Source organism: Mercenaria mercenaria, chromosome 19 (assembly GCF_021730395.1).
Source record: "Mercenaria mercenaria strain notata chromosome 19, MADL_Memer_1, whole genome shotgun sequence".
Classification (NCBI taxonomy): Eukaryota; Metazoa; Mollusca; class Bivalvia; order Venerida; family Veneridae; genus Mercenaria; species Mercenaria mercenaria.
The window spans coordinates 19882451-19907752 of NC_069379.1; the positions used below are offsets into that span (position 1 = coordinate 19882451).

A 25302-nucleotide genomic window follows, 5' to 3' on the forward strand; every position below is an offset into this window, starting at 1 on the left:
TAAGTTATAGTGTTATTAAATTTTATATATATCGCAGTAGTGATTTCTTTTATTGTTGTTATTTTTCATTACCCCTTGAAGAACCCCAATAATTCGAGAGCCAACGAACAAAGCTAATCCGCCCAAGAAATTAGTGCATGTGTATTCTCAGTGTATGTCACACTTATTTTTTAGATATATTTGCCAGGAAAATTACTGCAAGTTAAGTGTGTTTAATTTCTGAACGAGACTTTGATAGTTATTGGAGTTATTCCCTATTCCTGGGAAAAGAAATCCGTCCGCCACCAAAGAAAAAAAAACGGCTAATTATAATATCTGGTTCCCTGCCACATTGATTCTGTAAGCATACTTGCGAGTACCATTTGTCCTAGATATTACATTCAAATATTTAAATCGTAGTGGAATGGTGGAACGATATGTGCAAATGTTGAGAAAATCTGAGTACATCCAGCTGTTAGGGAATTCGTCGTTTACCTAGGTAGCTGTGGTCAGTAATTCATGTACTTAGGAATTAATGTACAATCAGAAATGTAAGTTTTTTTTTTGTTTTGTAATACATTATTTTCCCTGAGAATGTGAAGTAATGGTCGACAGGGATCTTACGTAGGTGGTCTAACATTACATCAGTGTTTATTTTATGAACTGGGACAACGAATTGCGTGTTGTATTTCAGGTCTAAGACATTCCCTGGATTCGATATAAATACACTGTCACCTTATCGTCTTATTGCTTTCCTGCCTTTCATCCAACTATTCGCAAATATGTTGATCGCCTGAAATTTTAGTACCGGAACTAAACATTCTAAATCGAAAGTAGAAGAAAAATAATTTGTTTGCCGTGAATATGGATAACCCGAATGTAAGAAATTTATTTATTGTATTGATTTATGGAAATCATTCTGACCACTGGCAAGAACAGATGAGATAAGATAAGGTAAGATGAGATGATATTTATTTTGAGTCTTAAAGGAGGCAACATATATAGTAAACATAAGCTCATGGAGCTTTTAACTTACAACCAGCTATGAATAACAAAGGTGAACATGATTAACATAAAATGAAGAAAGAGATGATAAGTATAGCATTCTAACACGAACCGAATCATTCTCCTATTAAACAAAGAAGGCTGGAAACAGTGAATTATTGAACAACAACAAATTTAGAAATTTTAATGTTTCAACAGGAAAGGCTAACATGTGATAAAAAAATATTACAAAATTTTGTGACTTGCCAGATTGAATTTATTAAACTCGTTGAATAAAATTAATCAGGCTGGTCACATTGACAGATCGGGCTTCAGTTTGGGTAGAATTATATCCCCTTTTCATATTTTTATGACGCATAATTGTTGAAGTCCAAAAGAAATAAGTTCTTATGCTACGTTTAAAACAAAATAGTGTTCAATGGCTTTCTAACTGAACCTTTAAATTAATGCGCTGGTACATAAATGTATACAGTGCTCTCACAGGCCTTTTCTTCATCAATATGGGAATGCCACAGACACCGATGGAATTGGGAAAATGTTCTCGGAAATTGACTTAATTGGGACAATTTGCAAGTTACCAAAATCTACATCAATGTGTTTTTGTGTGAAATATTAATGAATTGCATTTCAGTAATTGTTCAACAGTATTATAATATACCTAAATATACATACAAATTAGCAAAACTATCTTAAAACAGCAAAAACCCTAAAAGGTATAATCATCTGGGAATTTTAAATTCAACTTCGGAAAAAAAAACACACTTTTTTGCATTGGGATTACTTCCTTTTACCAGAGGTAGATTTATAGGGGAAAAAAGCCCTGTCTCACAACATTATAGAGTAATGTAAGTTGTAAAAAAATTGTTCATATATCTGAACCAGAAACAAAGTATTAGCCCGAAATATATAGAATAAAGGTATTGGCGCACAAGTTTGGAGCAAAGGAAAGCCATTGAACCCTTTTCTGTTTTAAATATTGAAAAACACTCATGTAATATCCTCTATGTATGATTTTCAAGAGTTAAAAATGTGCAGATTAGAAATTATGCACTGTTTTCCAAACTGAAGGTTCCGTGTATTTGAATGAAGCTAGATTTCCAGTCATATTTTTTTTATTGAATTGCTTCGTAATCTCTTTCAAGAAATTATGTAAATGTTTCTTTATAGTGGATGAATAAGTCATATCAAAATAGATGAAATACCAAAAAATGCAATTAACTGCAGACAATTTTGCACAAAAAACCTGAAAAAGTTGTTACGTGTAAAAATCTAGCACGACTTTAACACCACATATCAGTTATGTTCAGAAACGCAAATGATTTGTAATTCATACACATATTAGAGTCTGAAGACATAGTTTTATTCCTGTAAATCAAAACTTACAAGAAGTGGTATTTGTTGCAAATAAATACATGAACTGTTAATTAAAAACAATTTGCATCATTTCTGTTGCAGATGTACATCTCAATATAGGAGCAAGATATTAAAAGATTTTTTTTTTGAAAAATAACAGGCACATACAGTAATTAACAGATCAGCAGGGCTCCAGATAAGATGCGTAATAGCGTAAATAATGCATATACGCATGTCTGTTGATTTTTTAGCATATAAAAACGTACATGAAATTACAGAAACGCATGCAATGACTTCTTACTAGTGTAAACAAAATCTGAATCGTCTGGATGCTTTACATAACAGAGCATGATCGGCATTCCTTCTGCCACATTGAATGTACACACGCATTGAATGGTACTCTATAAAATTAGGCAGGGTTTTTTCTTTCTGTTTTGGAAACAAAGCCTATACCCCCAATATTGGGAATTTTGACGCGTAAATGTTCCAAATTGGGAAATATTTAGTCCCACAGGATATAGTAAGGATGTGTTTAAGTACTTTCTCATACACTTGTTTCACATTGTACAACCTCTTTAACATAACTGCCATTACAAAATTGTCCATAATTTGGTCAATGTTTGTGCAATTTTGGGAATATAGCCCAATAACGCCTATAAAAACGGCCGAAATGTGACAAAAAAGTGTTTTTAAAATCAGCACAACTTGCATTGTTTTAAGTTTTTATTCCAAAGTATGTTTTATTGCTATTACATTTGGAAATAAATCTGCTATGTATACGTTGGTAACTTTTGCTGTCTTATATGGTGTCCTGACAAAGTCATTGATACTATTACTGATACAAAAAAAAATGTGCGGCTTATTTTTGAGAGCGGCTAATTTACGAGCCCCTTTTGCCTGTAGTGAAATGGTGGCTTATTTTCGAGACCGGCTTATTATCGAAACCGGCTTATTTTCGGGATTTCAGGGTAACCCAACCCACTTACAAAAAATAAGAACCTTGTTACAATCCCACTGGATAGAATAACATTCCCTTTTTTTCAAAACCGCAGTTAAAAGATATTTTAATTTATAATCATTTCTAAATATTTGGCAAAAATGGCTAATATGTAATGGAAATTGATCGTTGAACATGTTTGTTTTAATTGCTCTATTCATAACGATAGGCGATTTTCAATGATGCTATTTTCTCCTTTTTAGATTAGTTTATTCTTTAAACGGGTGATTTACAGACATAAACAATCTCTAATTGATAGTATGGCGAGATGCTGAGTGTTTGATCATTTCGTTACATTGCCGTATATATGTTTTTCTAACAAGACATCACTGGTAGTTCATTTATAAAATGTTAGTTATTTGACGATTTCGACTGATATTATATTGGTTTTGCGTATGCACGAAATTTCAGCTACTAGTTCCAGTTATCCCAGGAAATGTAACTATTTCATTCAAATTAATTTAATACAAGAACAATTCCTTGAAGATCATATGGTCTAGTCATAACACGCTTGACTGTCAGTCCAGATGTCCGGTGTTCGAATCTCGGTCTAGGCACTTCAATTACTAAGAGTGTCTCCCATCTAAGAGGCCAGTACCGGTTCTTCCCAGGAAAGTTGGCTTCGCGTGTATCGTTGCTTCAACCCAGATACGTTAAAGCACTAGACTGTCTTTTCGCCAAGAACAAGGCTTGAACTAGCCGGACGGGTCTGTATCTAATGGCCGTCTCCCGCTCTGTTCCTCTGGTCCGTTCGCTCAGTTTGTGTACTAGTGGAGGATGAATGGCGCCCTGTGTGGCTGTCCATGTATGTAAAGCACTTTAAAAAGTGTTTATCATGAAAAGGGCGCTATATATAAATTTGGTATTACGATAATAATATATCATATTTGTTTGTATATAAGTTTTAAAGACCTAGAAAATATGTTTTGTTCTTCACGGATACCGTATATTTCTATAATTAATGCATTGAATAATTGATCAACTCTTTGCTTCATGTATAATATATTTATTCCTGTACTATTGTCCAATAATATTTACATGCTAGTGTAAGAGCGATTGTTTTGCAATTAAAACAATGTGTAATATTGTAACATACATGATACATCTACTGGTAAGAATTCTTTGTTTGACTGATTTTGTCTAAATACTTTCGCAATTTTTATTTTAGCCCCGCTGTGCGAAAACCAACTTTAGGGCTTAAGACCAGAATGGATCCATAGTAGCCTGCATATCTGTGCAGTCTGATCTTGATCCATACTATTCGCTTATCAGTTTCATATCATTGCTGAAATTGAAAAACGAACAGAATTGATGTGGGGATAAACAAACAGTATGGTTGTGCACTGATCTTGATTCTTGCTCATCGTAAAACCCTAATGGTTTTTGTATAGCGGAGCAATTTTGGCATTACATGTATAAGATAATGTTCTTTTATTACAGTAAGGATAAATATATCAAAATTTGCAAGCATTTCTTACCATTGTCACAGTAAAAGATAGGTGTTAAAGAAGGAAAAACGTATATGTATGTGACATGGACTAATGATAATATTGTTTGTTTAGGCATATTTCTAAAACTGTACAAATGTTAGCTGTTGTTGATAACGATGTGTTGAATATATTCGATTTGTTAATATTAATAAATACTATTATATACATGTAAATATGTCAGTTCTTCATTTACATTGAAGGAAAATAAAATACATATTCTGTCTATCCGTCTGCATAGTAATTCCATTGTTTTTATTAGTAGTAAATATATACATATGGTCCGTTATTCAATTAATTTATATCCAGGCTAAAAATATTTTAAAACAGTTATTGAATCATTCAATTATTTATGACGTAAACAATGTATCACTTCCTTAATTGGCTACCCAAATAAAAATATTTCCTATCAATTGATAAAGAATGGTAAGTGATAAATATGGTATTCTGGACTGTTCAGGAATAAGGTAGTCTTGTGCGTCATAAGTCTTACTCGCTTTCCAACATCTTGATCTGTAGCATATACGTTTAACGTGCCTGAAAGAACACAAAATGTATGATATTTGATAGAGATAAGAATAAAATACAAAGTGTGGAGTGAAAAATTTGTAAAGTATATCTAAACATGTACTAATCAAAATAGCTAACCTACAATTATAATATCTGCATTATTATTGTCATAGAATAAGCTAAAAAGTGGCTGTGATTTCATACATGTACGGGTACGCGTACATTTAATAAAGTTTCCTTTATTTCAATAAGGACCTGAATGATAAAAATTCGGAAGCTTTTCACAAAATATGGTCTTATGCGTTCAAATATACCTTAGAAGCCAATTTACATCTTACAATTGTAGATTTACCAAACAGCGAGCAATTCAAGTTATTAAAGTTATTAAAACAGTTTAGAAGATTCTTATTTCAAAGTTATCAGTTTGCCACATGTGCACCTAGTTATAAACGTAATCGCAATCGCAACGTTATTCCGAAAAAAAAATGGCTGACCCTTTCCCTTGAAAACGTCAACGGTTTAGAGACAGACACACTATACAAATCAAATAGTTATTACAAAGCTTGATCATCATTGAGTCCATTCAATGGTTACGCATACAAGAGTTCCGCTTAAGTTGATGCTAGGGGGCGTGCGGGTTGTTGCACAATTCTTTTCCTCTCACGGACTGACTCAATCTAACCGAGTATGCTATTATCTTGGCTTGGTTGCGTTCCGTGCTCCAAAAGGATCTTATTATAGATTTTATTAACTACCACTACAGCAGTCTTTAAGTGCTGTGTGGAGGCTGTAAAAAGTCTCTCCGTACTTGGACTAAGTTTTGTTATATGTTCTGGTCCCTCCATACAATGTTTCCACTTTAGCCGGTGCTAGGGGGCATGCGTGATATTGCACATTTCATTACCTCTCATGAACAGACTCAATCAAATCGAGTCTGCTAGTTTGCTTAGTTGCGTTCAGTGCTTCCAGTTGATCTTCTTACAGATTTCATTGAACAATTAATGGTTTCATCACTCAAAATACCATACACCCGGTCAAAGTAATATTTTTGTTTAGTGTGCACATGCTTTCATTCATCTGGAATCTCGATCGTTAATTTAGTTGATTTTGTTTTGTGTTTATGAATTTATTTACTGAACAACATTAAAATGACCTATTTACTAAAGCTTTTTATACTGAATACAATATAAACTGGAAGGATAAACGTCTTGAAAATATTAGCAGAGGGGAGTTGTTGAACAAATTCCGTGGACAAAAAAAATCCGGTATTAGAATTCTGGGCAGAAGCTACATAACCGGAAGTGTACAGTTTTTGTAGTAAAGAAGATGTTTGCATACGAACATTAGCTAACTAAAGTTCGGAAACTAACCTTTAGTATCCTTGATCATTGAGCCAGCTCTCTATCACTGGGACGTTTGCAGTCATCCAATTGATGTTACTTTGTGTTTTTTCAAGCGCCTGAGCAAAAGCACGTTCACCGGATCCAAGACTTGCTTTGCTGTCCACAAACTCTTTTAACTTTTTAAATAAATAAAAACAAATTATACCGTTTTCAATTTCCTACTGTTTTGTTATTGTTGATATGTTTGTAAACCGTTACATTATACAGTTCATGTAGTTGTTGATTTTTTGAAATTTCAATTTCTGTTCGGGAATGTAGGGATATCGCATGTCGTTTCATGTTATAACATCTGCAGGATGCCGGGGATTAGTTGGTGCCCAAGATTTTCTGGAAGTGGGTGCGAATACAAACCGTAAAAGGGCGAGTGGGGGTAGGTGTGGGAGAGGGTTCCCCATCCTGTAAGTGTAGGTATGAGTGCCTCCCTTAGAAAACTTTTAAAATTTGGAATGTATTTGCAAGATGAAGTATATGTGAGAACTTACTGGAAAAGGACTTTAGCTTACTTTGTCAAAGAAACCTCCAACAGAACTATAAAAGTTCTCAGATGTGTCTGACCACCTGAAGTGACCTCTCCTTAATTAGAGAATAACGTCTGCCTCATAAAAATCTCACGAACGTTTGCAAAACAAACAATCACTCTTGAATAGCTTTTATTTAACATATCTTTTAGGTTGTCAATATTTTATATATCGAACAATAGATAAAGCAATAACTGTACACCTGTGCATAAACGTTCGATGATCTTATTTCAAATCAGTGTCACTTCCATACTTTTGTCTTGGATATTGAATCACTTGCCCCGCAACGCTGCGGAAACAAAACTCCTATTGTGACGTTGACTAATTTACTTTGAGGAAGCTATCTGGCTGTTTACGGAAGGCTATGCATCTCATAACATTGAATTGTATCGGTTAAAACAAATCCCATAAGAAAACCTCAAACACTCACGCAAAAAGATTGCGACAAGCTGATCCATACTCACAACACTTTCCAATCTGTTTTCGTGCTCAAGTTTCTCATAACAAAGGGTAGCAAAAATAATCATAGCCACTATGTTATATCGATATGGATCAGGGCTAGTAATAATAGCCGCTAATCATTCTGCCATGGTATTTGCACTGAAGTGAGCGAGTCTTCTTAAACAACTTGCTCAGCGCCCACAGTCGGTATATATTTACATATATGTATATGAAACTAGAATATTACTGGGCTATCATAGTCCCTGCTATAAAAACAGGGCTATCAAATCACCTTGATAAAGATTTCCCAAATGAAAACAAATAAGGTGTTGCAAAATCTATTTCAAGATTAAAAGCTTATCATAATCCCCTTTGTAAATTAAATGGGGCTATCATAGACCCCTCTATAATATCAACAGGGCTATCAAAAATTTCCCCCACTGTAAATTGACATGGTGTTATAAACTTCCCTCGATCAAAATTCCCTTTCTTTGTAAAATGACATGGTGGTACAAAATCCTCCGATCAAAATCTCAAAATCACATCGTGTTAAAACGTCCACTTGCTGAAAAACCTACGCTGTATAATGCCACGGTGTTACAAAGTCGTCTTGATTAAAATTCCCTCCCCTTTAAAAATGACAGGGTCTTTCAAAATCACTTTGATAAAAAAAACATAGTTCGATATCGTAGATATCTCCATCTGTTAGTGTTTGTTTAACAATAACAAAGAGCGTAAGTTAATTAGCATTAGATAGTCAGTTGTTACACATTGAGAGCTGTTGTTTCGCTGCAGCACTTGTAAAACATCATTTTATGCTTTTCAGATGATGACTCTTTAGTTTGTGAGAAATTGCACCTTGTCTTATTTTTTTTGCTACATACACTAGTTACCTCTTTATTGTTCCGTATTAATCAAGGAACAGTTTGAGATACTAACATAATTATTGAAAGTGTAGTAACTACTTTCATAAAACATTTGTCTGATAAATTAGGCTACAACCAAGGGCTGAGCGAGAAACTATTGTATCGTTTTCATTATTTATATACAGTTACAATAGTTTTGCACTCAGACCACGATCTGATCATTTAAGTTTTGAATATTCTATGGTTGTTTTCATAAAACGTCACATTATATAAAACTTTTGCTCTATTATATAAGCCATCTTTAACTTTAGAAAATTTTATTGCGGAGATATCATCATTTCTCTACAAAAAGATTTTGATACGATCCCTATTAATCCCATAAAAAGGATTAAAATGTCCTGCTATAACATCAGACGGGATTTTGTTAACCCCATCTGTAACTTCTTGCTGTTTTATAGTGAAGTTTTTTTAAATACGCCAATCAGACATTGCTAAGAACGACATATCATATAGCTAGACAAATTATACAAGCAAACAGAAGATTCTTAAAACATGCGCCGCTATTTACATTACTATTGCGGCTAAAATTAAATACATCTACGATACCATTTTGACATAGAAGTGTGTTACTTTCTTAAAAATTCCATATAAAAACCATGCAATTATACATACAATTCAGAACATTGCGACTATAGATACAGATAAGAAACAGGCGAGAATAGATAGACGTAAAAACCATACAACCACGGATGCAAAAAGGAACCAGGCGATAATAGATAAAAATAAGAGCGATAATAGATCAAAAAAAAAACCAAAATAGCCGACTATACAGATACATGTAAAAACTAGGCAAATATAGATATAGATAAGAGCTGGACGACTATAGATACACCAGACGAATATAGAACGTCACAGATGGAAACCAGAAAACAGGAAGCAGACGACTACAGAAACAGAAATGAACCAGCTACCAACAGATACAGATAGCAACCAGACGACTATACATACAGATATCAACCAGACGACTTTAGATGCAGATAGGAACCAAGCATCTAAAGAGGCAGATAGGAACCAGGCAACAATAGATACAGTTAGGAACCAGGCCACTATAAATGCAAATAATAACCAGGCGACAATAGATACAGATCAGAACCAGGTAGATATAGAAACAAACAGGAACCAGGCGGCAATATATACAAACAAAGACGAGGCGATAATTGATGAAGATAACAACTAAGCGACTACAGATACATGCAAGAACCAAGCAAATATAGATGTAGATATGAACCAGACGACAATAGATACAGATATGAACCAGACGACTTTAGATACAGATAGCAACCAGACGACTATAGAATTATACAGAACCAGAAAATAGAAACCAGACGACTACACTAAAGAAAAGAACCAGATGCTTATATATACAGATAGAAATTAGACGACTATACATACAGATTTCAACCAGGCGAATATATATGCAGATAGCAACCAGACGACTATATATGCAGATATCAACTGACGACTATAGATACACATGAACTAGACAACTATAGGTTCAGATTGGGACCAGACAACTGTACATAAAGTTAGGAACAAGACACGTACAGATACAGAAAGTAACCAAGCGACTATAGATACAAATAGGAACAAGACGACTCTACATAGATGCAGATAGGAACAAGGCAACAATAGACAAGAAAGCAACAAGGCGACTATAGATGCAGATCTCAACCAGACGACTACAGATACAGATAAGAACTATGCGATTACATATTGAGAGAGCAACCAGACGAATATAGATATAGAATGGAACCAGGCAACTATAGACTTAGATTGGAACCAGGCAATTGTAGATACAGATAAGAACGAGGCCACTATATATGCAGGTAGTAACCAGACGACTGTACATACAGATAAGAACTAGGCGATTACAGAATGAGATAGCGACCAAACGACTATAGATACAAAGAGAAAACTGACGGATATAGATACAGGTATGAACCACGCAACTGTAGATTTAGATAGCAGTAGATAAAGATAGGAACCGGACTACTGTAGTCGCAGATTGGAACCAGGCAGCTATACATATATTTAGGGACCAGGTAACCATATATACAGATAGCATCCAGGCGACTATAGATACAGATAGCAACACGACGACTATTGATACAGATAGCAACACGACGACTATTGATACAGATAGGAACTGGGCAACTATAGATATATTTAGGGACCAGGGAACCATATATACAGATAGCATCCAGGCGACTATAGATGCAGATAGCAACAAGACGACTATAGATACAGAACTGGGTAACTATAGTCGCAGATTAAAATGAGGGAAATATAGATATATGTAGGGCAAGGAAACCATTTATACAGATAGCATCCAGGCGACTATAGATACAGATAGGAACTGGGCAATTATAGTCGCACAGAACGAGGGAACTATATGTATATTTAGGGACCAGACAACCATATATTCAGATATCATCCAGGCGACTATAGATACAAATAGCAACAAGACGCCTATAGATACAGATAAGAAACAAGCAACTATAAACAGACAACTACAGATACAGATACAAACTTTGAGGTAGAATAAGCTGAAATTATACTTACAAGAACGTTGTACAAGAAAAGGTCACAGTCGTAACCAACACCATGCATGACGAGTACGATATATGCAGTAGATTGATTATAATAGCGGAAATATATAAGCTTAGATAATTATGACTGACATATTTCAAGTAAAAAGGACGATGTATTTTAGCTATAGTACCGTTTCTTAATCCATAGAGAATACAATACGGTTTCATTGCGATCCTGACCATATTTATAGCAAGATATGTTCTGCGTCATGGATGTTACAAATAGATGTATCTCGAATCCGTTACTTAATTGTTATGGTATTGTACTTTACAAAAGTACGAATTTGATAAATACACTGATATTGAAATAGTGATAATTGCGGATAAATACATGAAATATCTTATTATGTTTGTTTAAAAAGAGTTTATTTTTGTTCTCTATTTCAATAATCAAAAGCATTTGACTAGTAAATTTGGAAAAAGCGAGCAAATAATATGGAAGGGCATTTAAGTAAAAAAATCCATTCATGTAAATGACTTATTCTTGCATGTAAATTACATTGATACAATGGTAAATTAATATTCTAATATTCTTTGTCCCAACTTCTAATTTCTATGTCCCATTTACTAATGTGTTTGTATGGAAAATCACACTTATTATGTAAATTATACTGTGAATGTAAGTCATAAATTATTCTATGTCCCAATTTCTTAAATATAATTATGTTCCTGTTTGCAAATTGTCCATGTAAAAATCACTCTTGTGTTGTGTAAATTATAACAATTGGACATTAAAATTCTTACTTGTGAAATCTGTTTAACTTATTTTGAAATAACTCTGTGACTGTTTTAACTTCCAATATTCCGTGTACAATTTTCTTATGAAACGGTTTATCCAGGGGGGGGGGGGGGGGTCTTTTCAGACGGCATGTCCAGGGGGATATTTTCCAGTAAAAAATGCCTTCCATAGCTTGTCAAGGGGAATGGGGTTCTTTTGAGACGGCTTGTCTAGGGCTATTTTCCAGGACAAAATGCCTTACATATAGGTTTTCCAAGGGGGAGGGGTCTCTGGAGATAGCTTGTCCAGGGGTGTTTTTCAGGAAAAATACCTTCCATAGGTTGACCAGGGGTGTCTGTTCAGGACGGGGGAGTCTTTTGAGACGGCTTTTCCAGGTGGGTGTTTTTCAGAAAGAATGCCTTCCATAGGTCCATAGGTTGTCCGGGGGAGGGTCTCTGGAGACAGCGTTTACAATTTTACAGAGGGTGGGGCGTTGGGGTGGGGGTGGGGGGTCAGGACACAATGCCAGGTTCCATAGGTTGTTTAGCGGGGTCTTTTGTGACGGCTTTTTAAGAGGGGTACGTGTTTTTCAGAAAAAAATCCTTCCACAGGTTGTCCAGAGGGTGCTCGTCCAGGTGGGTCTTTCACGATGGCTTGTTCAGGTGGGGGGAGGGGGTAATTTTTTGGAAAAATGCCTTTCATAGGTTGTCCAGGGGTACACTGTGTCAAATTACTTTGTCCGGGCGCGGGGGTATTGTGTTTTACCTTCTTATGCTTGTCCGGGGGAGTGTTTTAAGGGTATGTCCAAGGGTGTATTTGGGGGTCGAAATGCCTTCCATAGAGGTCGGGATTTTATAGAATAGCCCACTGAAGCGCACTCTGACTTAAAAGGGAACCGGTATTCCTGGTTCCTTCTTTGTTATAATGTCTATGTAGTTGGATACCAATATAACTGCTACCCTTTTAAATTCTATTTTTCAGATTGCAACTTTTAAAAGCGTACGAGACAAATTTCCTATTATAACTTCTAAATGATGTTATATATGTTTGAAAGTACGAAAATACTTTCTGAATGAAAAAGACTTGATGAAACACTTGTAAAATGTGTTATGAAATTTACAGTTAGTGATTAGTAAATTAGCTCGGACCTAGAAAAAGAAATACGGCGTAGAAAAATTAAAACTTCAGCATTAACAATTTAAACATATCAAACTATATAAATTCATTTTGCATGCAGGAATTTTTGTGACAAAATGTTATGTTTTACACTATTGATTATCTTTTCCATACAAACAAATTAGAAAATGGGACATAGAAATTAGACTTTGGGACAAAGAATATTAGAATATTAATTTACCATTGTATCAATGTAATTTACATGAAAGAATAACTCATTTACATGAATGGATTTTATACTTAAATGTCCTTCCATAAAGTAACTCCGTTGTGACTATTTTGTTATGTCTTGGGTTACTTGAGGATGGTGCAGAGTCCAGGACAGTCCGGATAAATGACGACATTTTGTCATTTTCGGATCACATGTCTCAAACTTGCAGGTCTGCGAAAGGATAATACGTGTCACGTCATGCTGCTATATCGATCTTGTTATCCTTTCCTCAGTGTCATAATTACATTATATGTCAAACTTGATGGAAATGTACATGCCGAAAATAATTACCCGATCTGTAGGTGAGCAGCTTTAAAAGAGTAATGAAACTGCAATGTATTTTCTCTTGCAAATTTTGTTAGAGGATAACTGCAGAATGCAGCTGTGTTATTTACGCAGACATTCATACTCATGACAACTCTGAAACCCCAACTGAGTTTAAAAAATAGTTATAATAGTTATATACAGGTTTTACGGTATAGCAGATAGATAATCATAGTAAAGAAGTATAAGAAGGATATTTCTGTATTGTTATATGTATACATTTTCGATGTATACATGATTCTAAATGATTAAAACTATGTTGTTCATTGAGAAAACTTTTCATAGATGCATACATCACAATATTTGTGTTGAAAAGGTAAAATAGTTCGTGAAAAATACTCAGACGATTTTATATTTTTAAGACATTATGTACATCGAACTGTATATTGAGATAACGATCACAGGTTACAGAAAATGACAAAAAAGGAAGAAGTTAAACCGTCTTGGAGTAATCTACCGATATTTCATTCAACCGTTGATACATATGAAATAATGTAATGTTAAACCTACTTAAAGTCTCGTTGTGCATCTTTGTGCGAATAGATATTTCCCAGTTATTGTACTTTAACTGGCAGTAACTCTGGTCTGGGCCGACTGCTTAAAAAATAAATTGCCGCGGAGTTATTAATAACTAAAACTACAATCCAGTCAATTACAAGGAAATTCATTAATAATTGTGTGGAAGTGTTAACTTTAAATGCAAATATAAACACCGAAACGTGTGGTTATTTTTGTTTCGTAATAGATCTCCTATTCCGCTTGTAAGACGAAAAAATGGGGGTGAGGGGATGGGGGCTGGGAGCTTCATTTAGAATTTACTTTGTTTATAAAAAGCTATATGTTTTGACAATTGTGCATGCAAAATCGAAATATTTATCTGATGTCAAAACAAGAATCTTTGATATGACTATATATTCCTGTGTCAAAATCTGTCCAAATATTGTATTTCTAGTCAGCACAAGCTCTTACTATTTTTATTGTATAACTCGAACTTCGATGGAAAACTTTTATGTTTCTATTGTTCAAGTGAATCGTCTCCCTTTGATTTAGGTATCTCAAACCTATTATTTTGGTTGTTGATATTTGACACTGACATGTAGTTTTAGTACGAAGAAAGTTATAAGAAAATCATTCTCTTAGTATGAAACTACATTAGTGTCTTAGATAGAAGATTTTGGGTAGAGAACATGATTAGTCAGTGATGCCAGCTTGTGCTAAATATATGCATAATCTTAAAACGTCGGACAGCGCAGAAACATCTATATTGTGCGTTTTAAAAATGTTAATCTAAATACATAAAACTATACGGAGTATAAATTATGTGCTATATATTACCTGGTCAAGTTCAAATTGTGTATTGAACAATGATGTTATTCCGCTTACAAGAGTCGAGAAGGTAAATGAACCCGCGGCAAAACTACAAATAGAGAAATTGCATTACACACTTAATAGATGGCATACCGGTTTATAGACAAAACTGTTACCTAAGGTCCGAATGCCATGACATCAGAAATTCTACCTTAAAGTTTTAACCTAAGCCCAGAAAAAAATAGTATTAAACTACAGACAAGTCAACTGCATAAACAACGGACCGACGAATTGTATAAGGAATCTTGTAATAAAGTGATCTATAAGGCTCTGACATTTTCCAGCATCCATTTATGTAATGTAGCGTTTGAACATACAACAGACTTGTTTCTATCAGAAGATTCTTTCACCATTTGAAGGTGCGGATGGAAATATCTGGCCCAAGTTTAGGCGGTAACAAGGCTCAAGGTATATCATAAACCATTGTTTCATAAACGATCATGTTATGTAGCGCTTTCTAAATTATGGTCTGGTACGCTTGACACTATGAATATCAAAGACTGAATATTATAATAATGTTTGCTTATGATAAATATTGATATACTTCTCTATTCGGCTGACACGGGAGATTGATAACTGCTTTCTATATGCGATTAATGTTGTGTCATGAAGGGTTTCCAGACTGATTTATCTTAATTTTGATGAAAATGATATTTATTTGGACACGCAATTTCGTGGTTTTAACCGAAACGGCTATTGCGTAGGGATACGAAATACTGGCTTTAAACATTTAAAGATTCAAATGGAAAGTAACTTATTTGATCACAGATAAACTATTAACTGGGTTGATTTATAAATAAAAATATTCAAAGTATTTATGAATAGTAAGCGTTGTTGTCTTTAAACGTGATCGGGACTCCGTCATTGCGGAAAAACACCCAATGCATAAAAATCACGCTCCCGATTATTAACAATGCCGCCGGTCATTAGGTGGTTAACGTCTCTTGTAATAGAGAGATAATTGGTAACCACTTGTATACATTAATATCTCCCCTTCCAATATCATTTTATTTTTTCATTTAGACAGTAATGTATTTAATTTAAAACTTACTATACTATGAAATAATTTTTGCTGAGCGCTACCATGGTTTTAAAATTAGTAAATTACAACTGTTATACTACAAATGAAGAAACGGACACAGTTGTACTTACTCATTTGATAAGAAATCCCAGTTAGCTTGGAAGAATTCCCAGGCAAGAGATCTGAAAATAAATTATTTTGTTAAATGAAAACAAGAAACAGATATTTGTATATTTTTATAATTTGATTGAAACCATTGAAAGCCACTGCAAAAGAAAGAAACCTAGGTTTTTTACCTGTAATAAGAAAAAATGCTACTCACGGAAACTCAAGATCTTACTGTATATTCGATCTTAGATTAATACAAATCAATATATGATCGAAATACCTTTCAAAACGTTTTAAGAGGTTTATCGATTTCTTAACATTCAATAACATGTCACAATGGGGCGTTGGTTTGTGTCCTACTAGGAATATTATGACACATTTTTAGCTGAATGTAGGACAATTATGTTCCTTTCGAATTTATTTTTTCTCGGTGTTACTCTTATTTCCACAACGTCACATCAACTGTCCGATGACGCACGCGTAACACCATGCCTTCACATTCTTAAAGGACACCTTTTATATGAATTTGACTATTCCAAGAGTAAAAAATAAACTACTCAGAAATAAATATTTAATTACAAATACCATCAAAATACATACTTGAGATTATTTCTTAAAGTCAAATTTTCAATATTTGTTTCGTAAAACGGTTGATTTTTGCTCTAAATAGAATTACGTACCATGTTGTATACATATAATAGCTATTTTTCTTTATACAGCATTGTCCCCCTCCCCCGTGCATCAAAACAATATTTGGCCAACATATGTAGATATTAACTATACACATTTTCTGTAACTATTGTGTTGATGCAAGTGGTGGTTGTGGGAGCAGTACTTTTAAACATAAAATATAACTACAGGGTGTTCCCAAAATTTATGTAAACTAACCAATATATTTTATATTCGTTTTAAATAATTTGATAGTCACGTATTTTTACATCTGTTTATAACTCAAATAACATACAAATGTTTGCAAAGCGTGCACAAAGGTATGTTATATATGTATAGTAATAAGAGAAGCTAACACTGTGAAATCGTTATTATTCGTTCGATTGAACTTTCAGTGAATTTGACTTATCCTCGTTGTTTGTTGCAGTAGATTTGCAAATGTGTGCTGTGAAATACTAGAAACACACCAGACAATCTACTGCCTGCTCTCCTATGTCACACGCATTCATTACTTCATAGGGGGACTCCGCGTGCGAGTGGTTAAAGTCACTGACTTCAAATCACTTGCCCCTCACCGATGTGGGTTCGAGCATCACTCGATGCGTTGAAATCTTTATGTGAGGAAACCATCCAGCTGGCTTACGGAAGGTCAGTGGTTCTACCCAGGTGCCCGCTCGTGATGAAATAATGCACGAGGGGCATCTGGGGTCGTCCTCCGCCATCAAAGCTGCCATATGACCTATGATTATGTCGGTTCGACGTTAAATCCAACAAAATAAATGTATTACTTCATGATTATCTTTTTGTGAAAACTGAACTGATGATTGTTCTTTGTGGCGAACTAGGCCTAAACACCACAACAAAGAGTCAATATGTGCACAGCAGTAATCTGATCCTGACTATAGTCTATCCGACAGAAATAACGCTTGGCATTGATATGCCTGTGATGCATAGGTCAAGAACAGTACCTTCTTTGCAGGTCATATCAGTGACTGTTTCATACTCAGTGTGATGCCACGAAAGTGATGTTTTAAGTCTCTTTCCATGCAGATGGCAAATACAAATACGGCTAGACTCGAAAACGTACTAAAAGATCCAGCCCAGCTTCAGACGGAATTTTATGCAGCTGCCTGCTTCTACTTTAGCATTACAAATGGCACATTTCGAATGTGTTTGCCCACAACTTCAGTTCTGATTTGCACAACATTATCTTTATCGGGGTTGCAGTCAGACTCATTCTTTCTTCTGAGTTAACTTTTTCCGCTACAGCCTTATTAGTCAAGCCCCACAAAGAACTGTCATTTTGGATACATTTTTATTACATGTTTTAGCCAAATATTGTTTGTGTCATTGGTACTTATCCCCAGCGAGAACCCTACGACCTTGATATGATGACTACCTTTTCTTAGTATTAAAGTTATACAGCACACACATATCTACCATTACTTACAACAGAGTTATACAGACATGTACATGTACTTTATTAACCAAGTGCCCACTGTCACAAAACTGGCCGGTCACTTATACATGTATATCTGTAGCATTCATATTCACACAAAATGTAATGCATCAATAACTTTACAGAGATAAGCAAGTAAAGTAAGTTTAAATCAAGTACAGGTTGTTTGCTAAAATATCCTTCTCTTTTTTATTTATCAGTAGGATTTTTAATCTTAAAATGTTATTGTTTCCTTAAATAAACAGATTTTGCCAGTTTTTTGTTGTTGTTTTTTTCAATTGTAATTCATATATTTGAAACTTCCGTAAAGTGATGACATCATATTTTTACGGAAATAAAACATTTTATTCTTTTCAAAAAAATATACCCTGGCCTAGATTAAATAGAAAGAACGTCTTGATAAGAACGGATACAAACCAGTTTCTGCTGCAATCTGTTAACTAACACATTGGTTAATATGTGATTCGAAACGATTTGGGTATTGTTTAAATTCTTAATGAGAATTCTGCATTCAAAATGTGGGCTAGAAGCATATGATAGTGTTTGAAGTCCTTTGAATTTGGTACATTTTATGCTTTACTTAAGCATTTTTGTCTTTTTTGAAATACTTCTTTGGCACAACTTTGTTTGTTTATACGTTTATACTTTGCGCGATAATGTGTGCTACTGAACACTGCTGAAATGTCAAGAATACCTCATTCTTATATTTCAGTCATCCAATAAAAACCTGTTATAAGGCAAGTTTTAAATTTAAATGTACAGTCAAACCTGCGCTTAATATATATCACATATCATTTTGATCTTTTTGTCTTGAATTTTCATCTCTGCAAAATGTAGGCAGATTTGCATGAATAAGGGCATAATGTTAAATGTTTATTTTGTTATAATAAAACATAACAAAAATAGAAATCGGAAGTAATCACACTTACAATAAGGTAACTCTTATAACGAAAGTCACATAATTAGTATCCCCCAAGTGACAGCTGTACACTATTTACTTACAAAACTGATGACATTCAAATTATCTTATACCGATTTTTCAATTCAGTGTAAATGAATTGGAACATCCGCCATTCATTTTCAGTAAATTTCATATAAGATTTGGAACGTCACTAATGACAACACATTAATAGCTGATGTGAGCTCAAAATACATTGACGTCGGTAATTTTCAAATTTACTCAGCTAATCGAACAAAAGGTGCACCACTTTATATGTAAAATGAATATAGGGATAAATGACGTTTGTTTTTGTGTATAAGCATTGCAGAAATCCTTCGGGTATGTTGGTGACCAACATATCACAAGAGCTTCTGCAGACGAAAATAGACAAAACAAACGTGTATTGTCGATATTTTTGCATTAAAACACATGACATGAAGACCAAATGTATTGTTTTCATAGGTGATGACTTGACGATTCAGATACAGTTTTAATTCCCATTCTGTTGTTCAAGGAAACTGTCAACATGTTTTAAATTTGTCAGCAACACTACCAAGAGCATGTAATCATTGTTTTTAAACGATCATTTTTATTTCTCTTTACTATAAATATTACATTAACCATATTTTTTCATGTCACTTAAAATCGCATTAAACAGGTACACTTTCAAGAATAATAATGTTACACACCAGTTATTTTGATTACAACGTGTTGACCTGCTTCTTAGATTTAGATCAATTCTGCGATGTATTAAATAAGATACACCGATTACTTCCTAAAATCATTGATATGATTCTTAAATATAAACAACCGCACAGGTTACCTGCGATTCAATACATTAACGATAGAGTAATCAGAGACATAAATTGAGTAAGCTCATACTATAGGGGAGACTGCAGTGCGTTTAGGGTTGTTAACGAATACAACATAATATACTATGATTATATGGCATCATTATGCTATAGTTTTCTACTGAAGAAACAAGACGCAGATAACATATGTTCATCTGCGCATGAATAATACATGCCCAGACACAGTAAAAAAGTAGATTTGTGCAATAAATATGCAAAAAAAAAAAATGAATATAAGATATGCATTCGTGTTTTCAAAATCTGCACTGCAAGACTCGTGCATATTTCTCGATACAAACCTGATAATCTACTAAAGCACGCTTGCAGAATAGTATCTGATCTCAGGATAAAGGCATATTCTATCCTTTAAGAGTTTAATGTCGACTGTAAAAGTGTTTAATCCCACAAATGGTACTGACTAGCACAAAATTGCACTCATTTTGTGACTTTTTATTTTTGGATGATGTAATTGCATCTGTGATGGCTAAATGAATTTGCGTACATTGATATCGTTGTTATGTTTTACTGAACTGAAATTATCATTAAGGAACGTGTTCAATTTCCATGTCAAATCTGTCACAATTTGGCAGAGACAAAAAAATAAAATAAAAAAATAAATAATAATAAAAAAATAAACACCGGTTTTTAGTTCGAAAAGTTACTGGGTATATTTGCGTAATATACGATCTCCTTCAAGGATCAGGGTAATCACATTACTTTGTCAAATGTAGATAACAACAATCATTTTTCTTTTCAGAATCCTACTGTATTCCTGAAAGATTTAATATACATTTATCGAATGACTAGTTTTGCTTATTGACCGACAAGATATTCAATAAGTAGTGTTTTATTACATGGCATAAGAAATAACTTTTCTTATTTTTGTTTTCATGATTTGACTTAAGCCGAACAGACTCTTGTGTTGAACTATAGACTGGTCAATAGCACAAGCTATGTACCGGTGATTTATATGAGAAATCACGTATTATTTTCTTTCACGTACCGACCATTCGTATTTCTTGATATGTGCACAATTACCGACACTGAGTCCTGTCGCCTGATCTCGTTGGGATCTATCGCCATTTTCAAGTATCTGAAAGTAGAATAAAATGATAGTATTACTAGATTTGTACCAATACGACTCCAGTCGAATAATGTTAACATAATATTACTCATTATCCTGTCACTTGCAGTATTTTCGACCCGATATCAGGATGCCGTATATTTTTATTGATATACCGTCAGTTGATCATGTGACCAGTGATATACGGTCAGTTGATCATGTGACCTTATGATCGATATTGTTGTCATAAGAAATTTTGCAACGAAACCATCATCATTGTGTTGGAAATGTCCGAACTAAGAAAATGAGTGGTCAAATAATGAGTTTTTATTCAAAAACGAAGAAGTTATTGCGATTTTGCCGGTAATCACGTCATTATATAAGTGACGTCATTACGAATATGACGTCATTAAAGCGGTTGTCGCACACTTATTTTTGTAAAATAAATTGCCAAATATCGGAAAATGAAGTAATGACAAGATAAATAGAATAATAGGTTAGTGCCTAAGATGGAGAAAGTTTATCTGGCTCGGCTCCGGACGTTATCAGGTTCGCCTTCGGCTCACCCGATAACCTCCTCCACCTCGCCAGATAAACTTTCTCATCTACGGCACTAACCTATTATTCTCTATAACTTTACATGACCGCTCTCAGTAGTAAGTCTATATACAAACCAAACAAAGCCCGTTTTGCTCACGGTAGTCTGGATAATAATATTATACGCGATGGTGTAATGTTCGCTAATATTTGCAAACAGACAGACGCACACATTCAAGACAGTCGTGAATATTTAGAATCATTAACTCCAGAAGTATAGACAACTGCTAAATGCGGATTATTGTTTATCAAACTTGAAATAAAAGTGACGCGAAAATGTCTCATTCTATAGACTTTGTTCAGAATGTCAATGGACGATTTTGCCACCCTTGTAAATCAACATTTTGATTTATGTATACGAAGTCAAGCTTAAGCTGGGCTGTTACATTTGTATATTTTTAAACAAAGAAGGCAAAAGGGCCGACTAAGGTTTACATTTTAACAAGGAAGTGACATTTTACAGCACAAAATGCACTTACCGACTAAGGATCACAGGTTGTTTGGAGCATGATAAGCCTTCCAGGAGCCTTGACTTCTCATCAGCCAAGTTAGCTGTCCTGTACTGTACCAAGACAAACTCCCATTCATCAATTCCACCCTCAGCCACAGCCACGCAATATACAGTTGACTTTATTCCAGGGTCGATTCTAGGATGAAAAGTATGCATTTACAGAATACTGTCAAAAATACAACGTACGCTCTAGGCATGGCAACGTGTTAGCATTGTATCCAGATTTTAAGTATGACTCATATGTCTTATTTCTTTTGACTGGTATAATATAGTTCAACATTTACATTTTATTTTTTTTTTCCACCCAATAGGAAATTCAACATGTTCGTGTTCTAGCCAAACAAACATCAATATAGCTGGCTTTGAGATAATGAGAACATTTTAACACATTCTAAAAGTTCTAATTATCCAGTACAAGATTATGTAATAATTTAAAAGAAAAAACGCATTACGGATTGTTTTCAGGAGAACTCATCCACTGTGCAAACAGCTGCTTAGCTTCATCGACACACGCTTCAACACCATAGGAACACGCAAGATTTGTAATAGTCGACCGTAAAAACCTATTTAATAGACAAATACATTGCTGGCGTAAACCGAAATCAATTGCACACAGCACTGACAAATTCATCGGCTTCACTGATTGCACTATGATAATAATAAGGCATAACAATAATGTTATTCATAAGATATAAAACGTATACATCACACTTGAGTAATATTTAAAGCAATGACAATAATTTATTCATAAGATATAAAACGTATACATCACACTGAGTAATATTTAAAGCAATAACTAAAACTACCTGATAACATCATAACCTGTATAGAGTATTTATGTTAGTATGTGAATTTAATTGTAATGTTCATGTTCTGTGTTGCATTTTATTTGCTTTTGCATCTACCAGTAGCTTTAAGATATTACCGTTGTGATGACGTAGTTGCTTTTATAAACAGATGAGTTTTCCCCCAATATAATTTTTTTATATTTATTTGACCAAATATCCAAAGAACAATTTAGAAATCTCTCTTTGTTCTGTAAAAATAATACTGTAGAACTCTGTTAAATGTTGTGGAATATGTATAAATGTGTAGAGAATATTTAGCTTATATGATATAAGGAAAAGCTTTTATCTGATCTGGTTTTCTGTAGGAAATTATTGCTGTATTTCTAAAGAAGGCTTTGAATTATTTATTTATTTATTTGTTGGATTTTAAGTCACACCGACACAATGTAGGTCATATGGCGACTTTCCAGCTTTAATGGTGGAGGAAGACCCTAGGTGCCCCTTCGGACATTATTTCAGGCCCGAGCGGGCACCTGGGTAGAACCACCGACCTTCCGCAAGCCAGCTGGATGGCTTCCTCACATGAAAGAAGGCTTTGAAAGTTGGTTACTTGCAGATTATATGTTATAGAGCACATGCGAAATTTATTGTTTTTACTATGTTTTCCATTCAACATTGAATATCGTTTGTCACGGGTACCGACGGTAAACTACCTTAATTATAAAGCTTTATATAAACAATAGTTAAGTATGAATTCCTCCGTGGTGTATTGGTCAAGGTGGTTTGATTCCCGACTCCAGACATATTTTTGTCTTTATTTAGCAATTTGAAGATAGAAACAAAATCGCATGTTATATTGTTCATAATATGACCAAACTTCAATGTCAAAGAAAGATCATTTTAAGCCAAAATCTGGAGTACATTCTTTTTAAAACTTTTGGTTTCAGGTATTCTACTTAAATTTTGTGTTTTCTAAATATCTTTGAATAACGTTTGTTATTGTTAAAGTGTGTTGCTGACTTTTCTTTCCAGTATCGCCTGGCCCGTAAAAATTAGACACTTCTAATAGTGGAATTTTACAAATGTAATTCAATGCAGTAAACGAAATATAATCTTAAACCTACTTTTTGATCTATCTTATCCGTAAAAGGGTTTCTCGTGAATTAAGGCTTTGTTCTGCAAAACCCAAGTATAAACCATACATTATTCTTAAGGACTCCTCCGAGGGTGGCAGAAGGATCTTTTTGAATTTTCAAAATATTTTAAATATTGTCAATGACTAAAAAGGTATTTTTTTCCGTCGTAAAACTCATTGACAAGTAAAATCACAATTTCGAAATTTTCATCTTTACAGCTGTCACACACATTTTTTTATACGGCAAAATTGTTTTTATGCTTACTAAGATATCCTGAAAGTTTTATGACAATCCTATCACAAATTAAGTCAAAATTGTTCTTTTTCTTAAATTGGCATCAAAGATGGTTGAAACTTATAATAAATTATGGAACACTTTTTAAACTAATCAAGATATTTTGAAAATTTCAAAAGATCATGTTACCACGCTCGGAAAATGTGGGCTAAACAGTAGGGAACATTATACAACTAGACTTTTGACTACCAATAATTTTACCTGAAAGTGTTTCTTTGTTGATGTAAAAATGACCGGTATATTCTACATACTGTACTCTTTTTAAATGTTCATGTTTCTTGTACTTACTTTTACAGGCATTGCAGTACCCATTGTATACAAAACCAGCATATTGTCCTTATGTTCCTCTATCTATAAGCAATGGTTCATGAAAATTCTCGTGTACTTATAAGATTATTGCAGTATCATTTGTTTTTTTGTGACTGGCGAACGAAAATTCTGTCTAATCGGATAATGCACATTTCATAACTTATCATGAACAAGCTCAATCAAACGGAGTACGAGTACGGCATTGTTTTAGTTTAGATGCGTTCTTTGCTTCAAAATGATTTTATTTTATATTTGATTAAATTAACTGCATTAGTCTTCGTGCTCGGTTTAAAGTACACTATTATTTTACCGGGATGATGTATATGTTTCTAAATGATCTTCATATTGATTTGAATAATTATGTGTCTTCTGGACATAAGAAAGTCTTTCAAAGGCTTCTATTTTCTATTTTTAGCTTTTGTGATTACTGTGAAGGGTAGAGCTGAACGATCTAAGAGGAGACAAGTTTTCGTTTTACCTATTTTAACGCTAATGGCACCCAGCGAGCTAATGGTCGGAATAATATGAGCGAACCTGAGAGATGTCCAT

At 34.1% G+C, this 25302-nt stretch overlaps 1 protein-coding gene across 1 annotated transcript in view; it reads right to left on the minus strand.

Annotated features, from left to right (window-relative positions):
* Nucleotides 1-1155: 1155 nt before the first annotated feature.
* Nucleotides 1156-25302, minus strand: part of LOC128551205 (aminopeptidase N-like) — a 47622-nt gene continuing 23475 nt past the window's right edge. Inside the window, exons 18-24 of the mRNA XM_053531823.1 lie at nucleotides 22679-22789; nucleotides 22195-22362; nucleotides 21059-21148; nucleotides 16160-16210; nucleotides 14975-15056; nucleotides 6702-6850; nucleotides 1156-5358 (exon numbers count right to left, since the gene is read on the minus strand). Of these exons, the coding sequence (XP_053387798.1) occupies nucleotides 6704-6850; nucleotides 14975-15056; nucleotides 16160-16210; nucleotides 21059-21148; nucleotides 22195-22362; nucleotides 22679-22789 (649 nt within the window). The 3' untranslated portion in view covers nucleotides 1156-5358; nucleotides 6702-6703. The remainder of the gene's footprint in view (nucleotides 5359-6701; nucleotides 6851-14974; nucleotides 15057-16159; nucleotides 16211-21058; nucleotides 21149-22194; nucleotides 22363-22678; nucleotides 22790-25302) is intronic.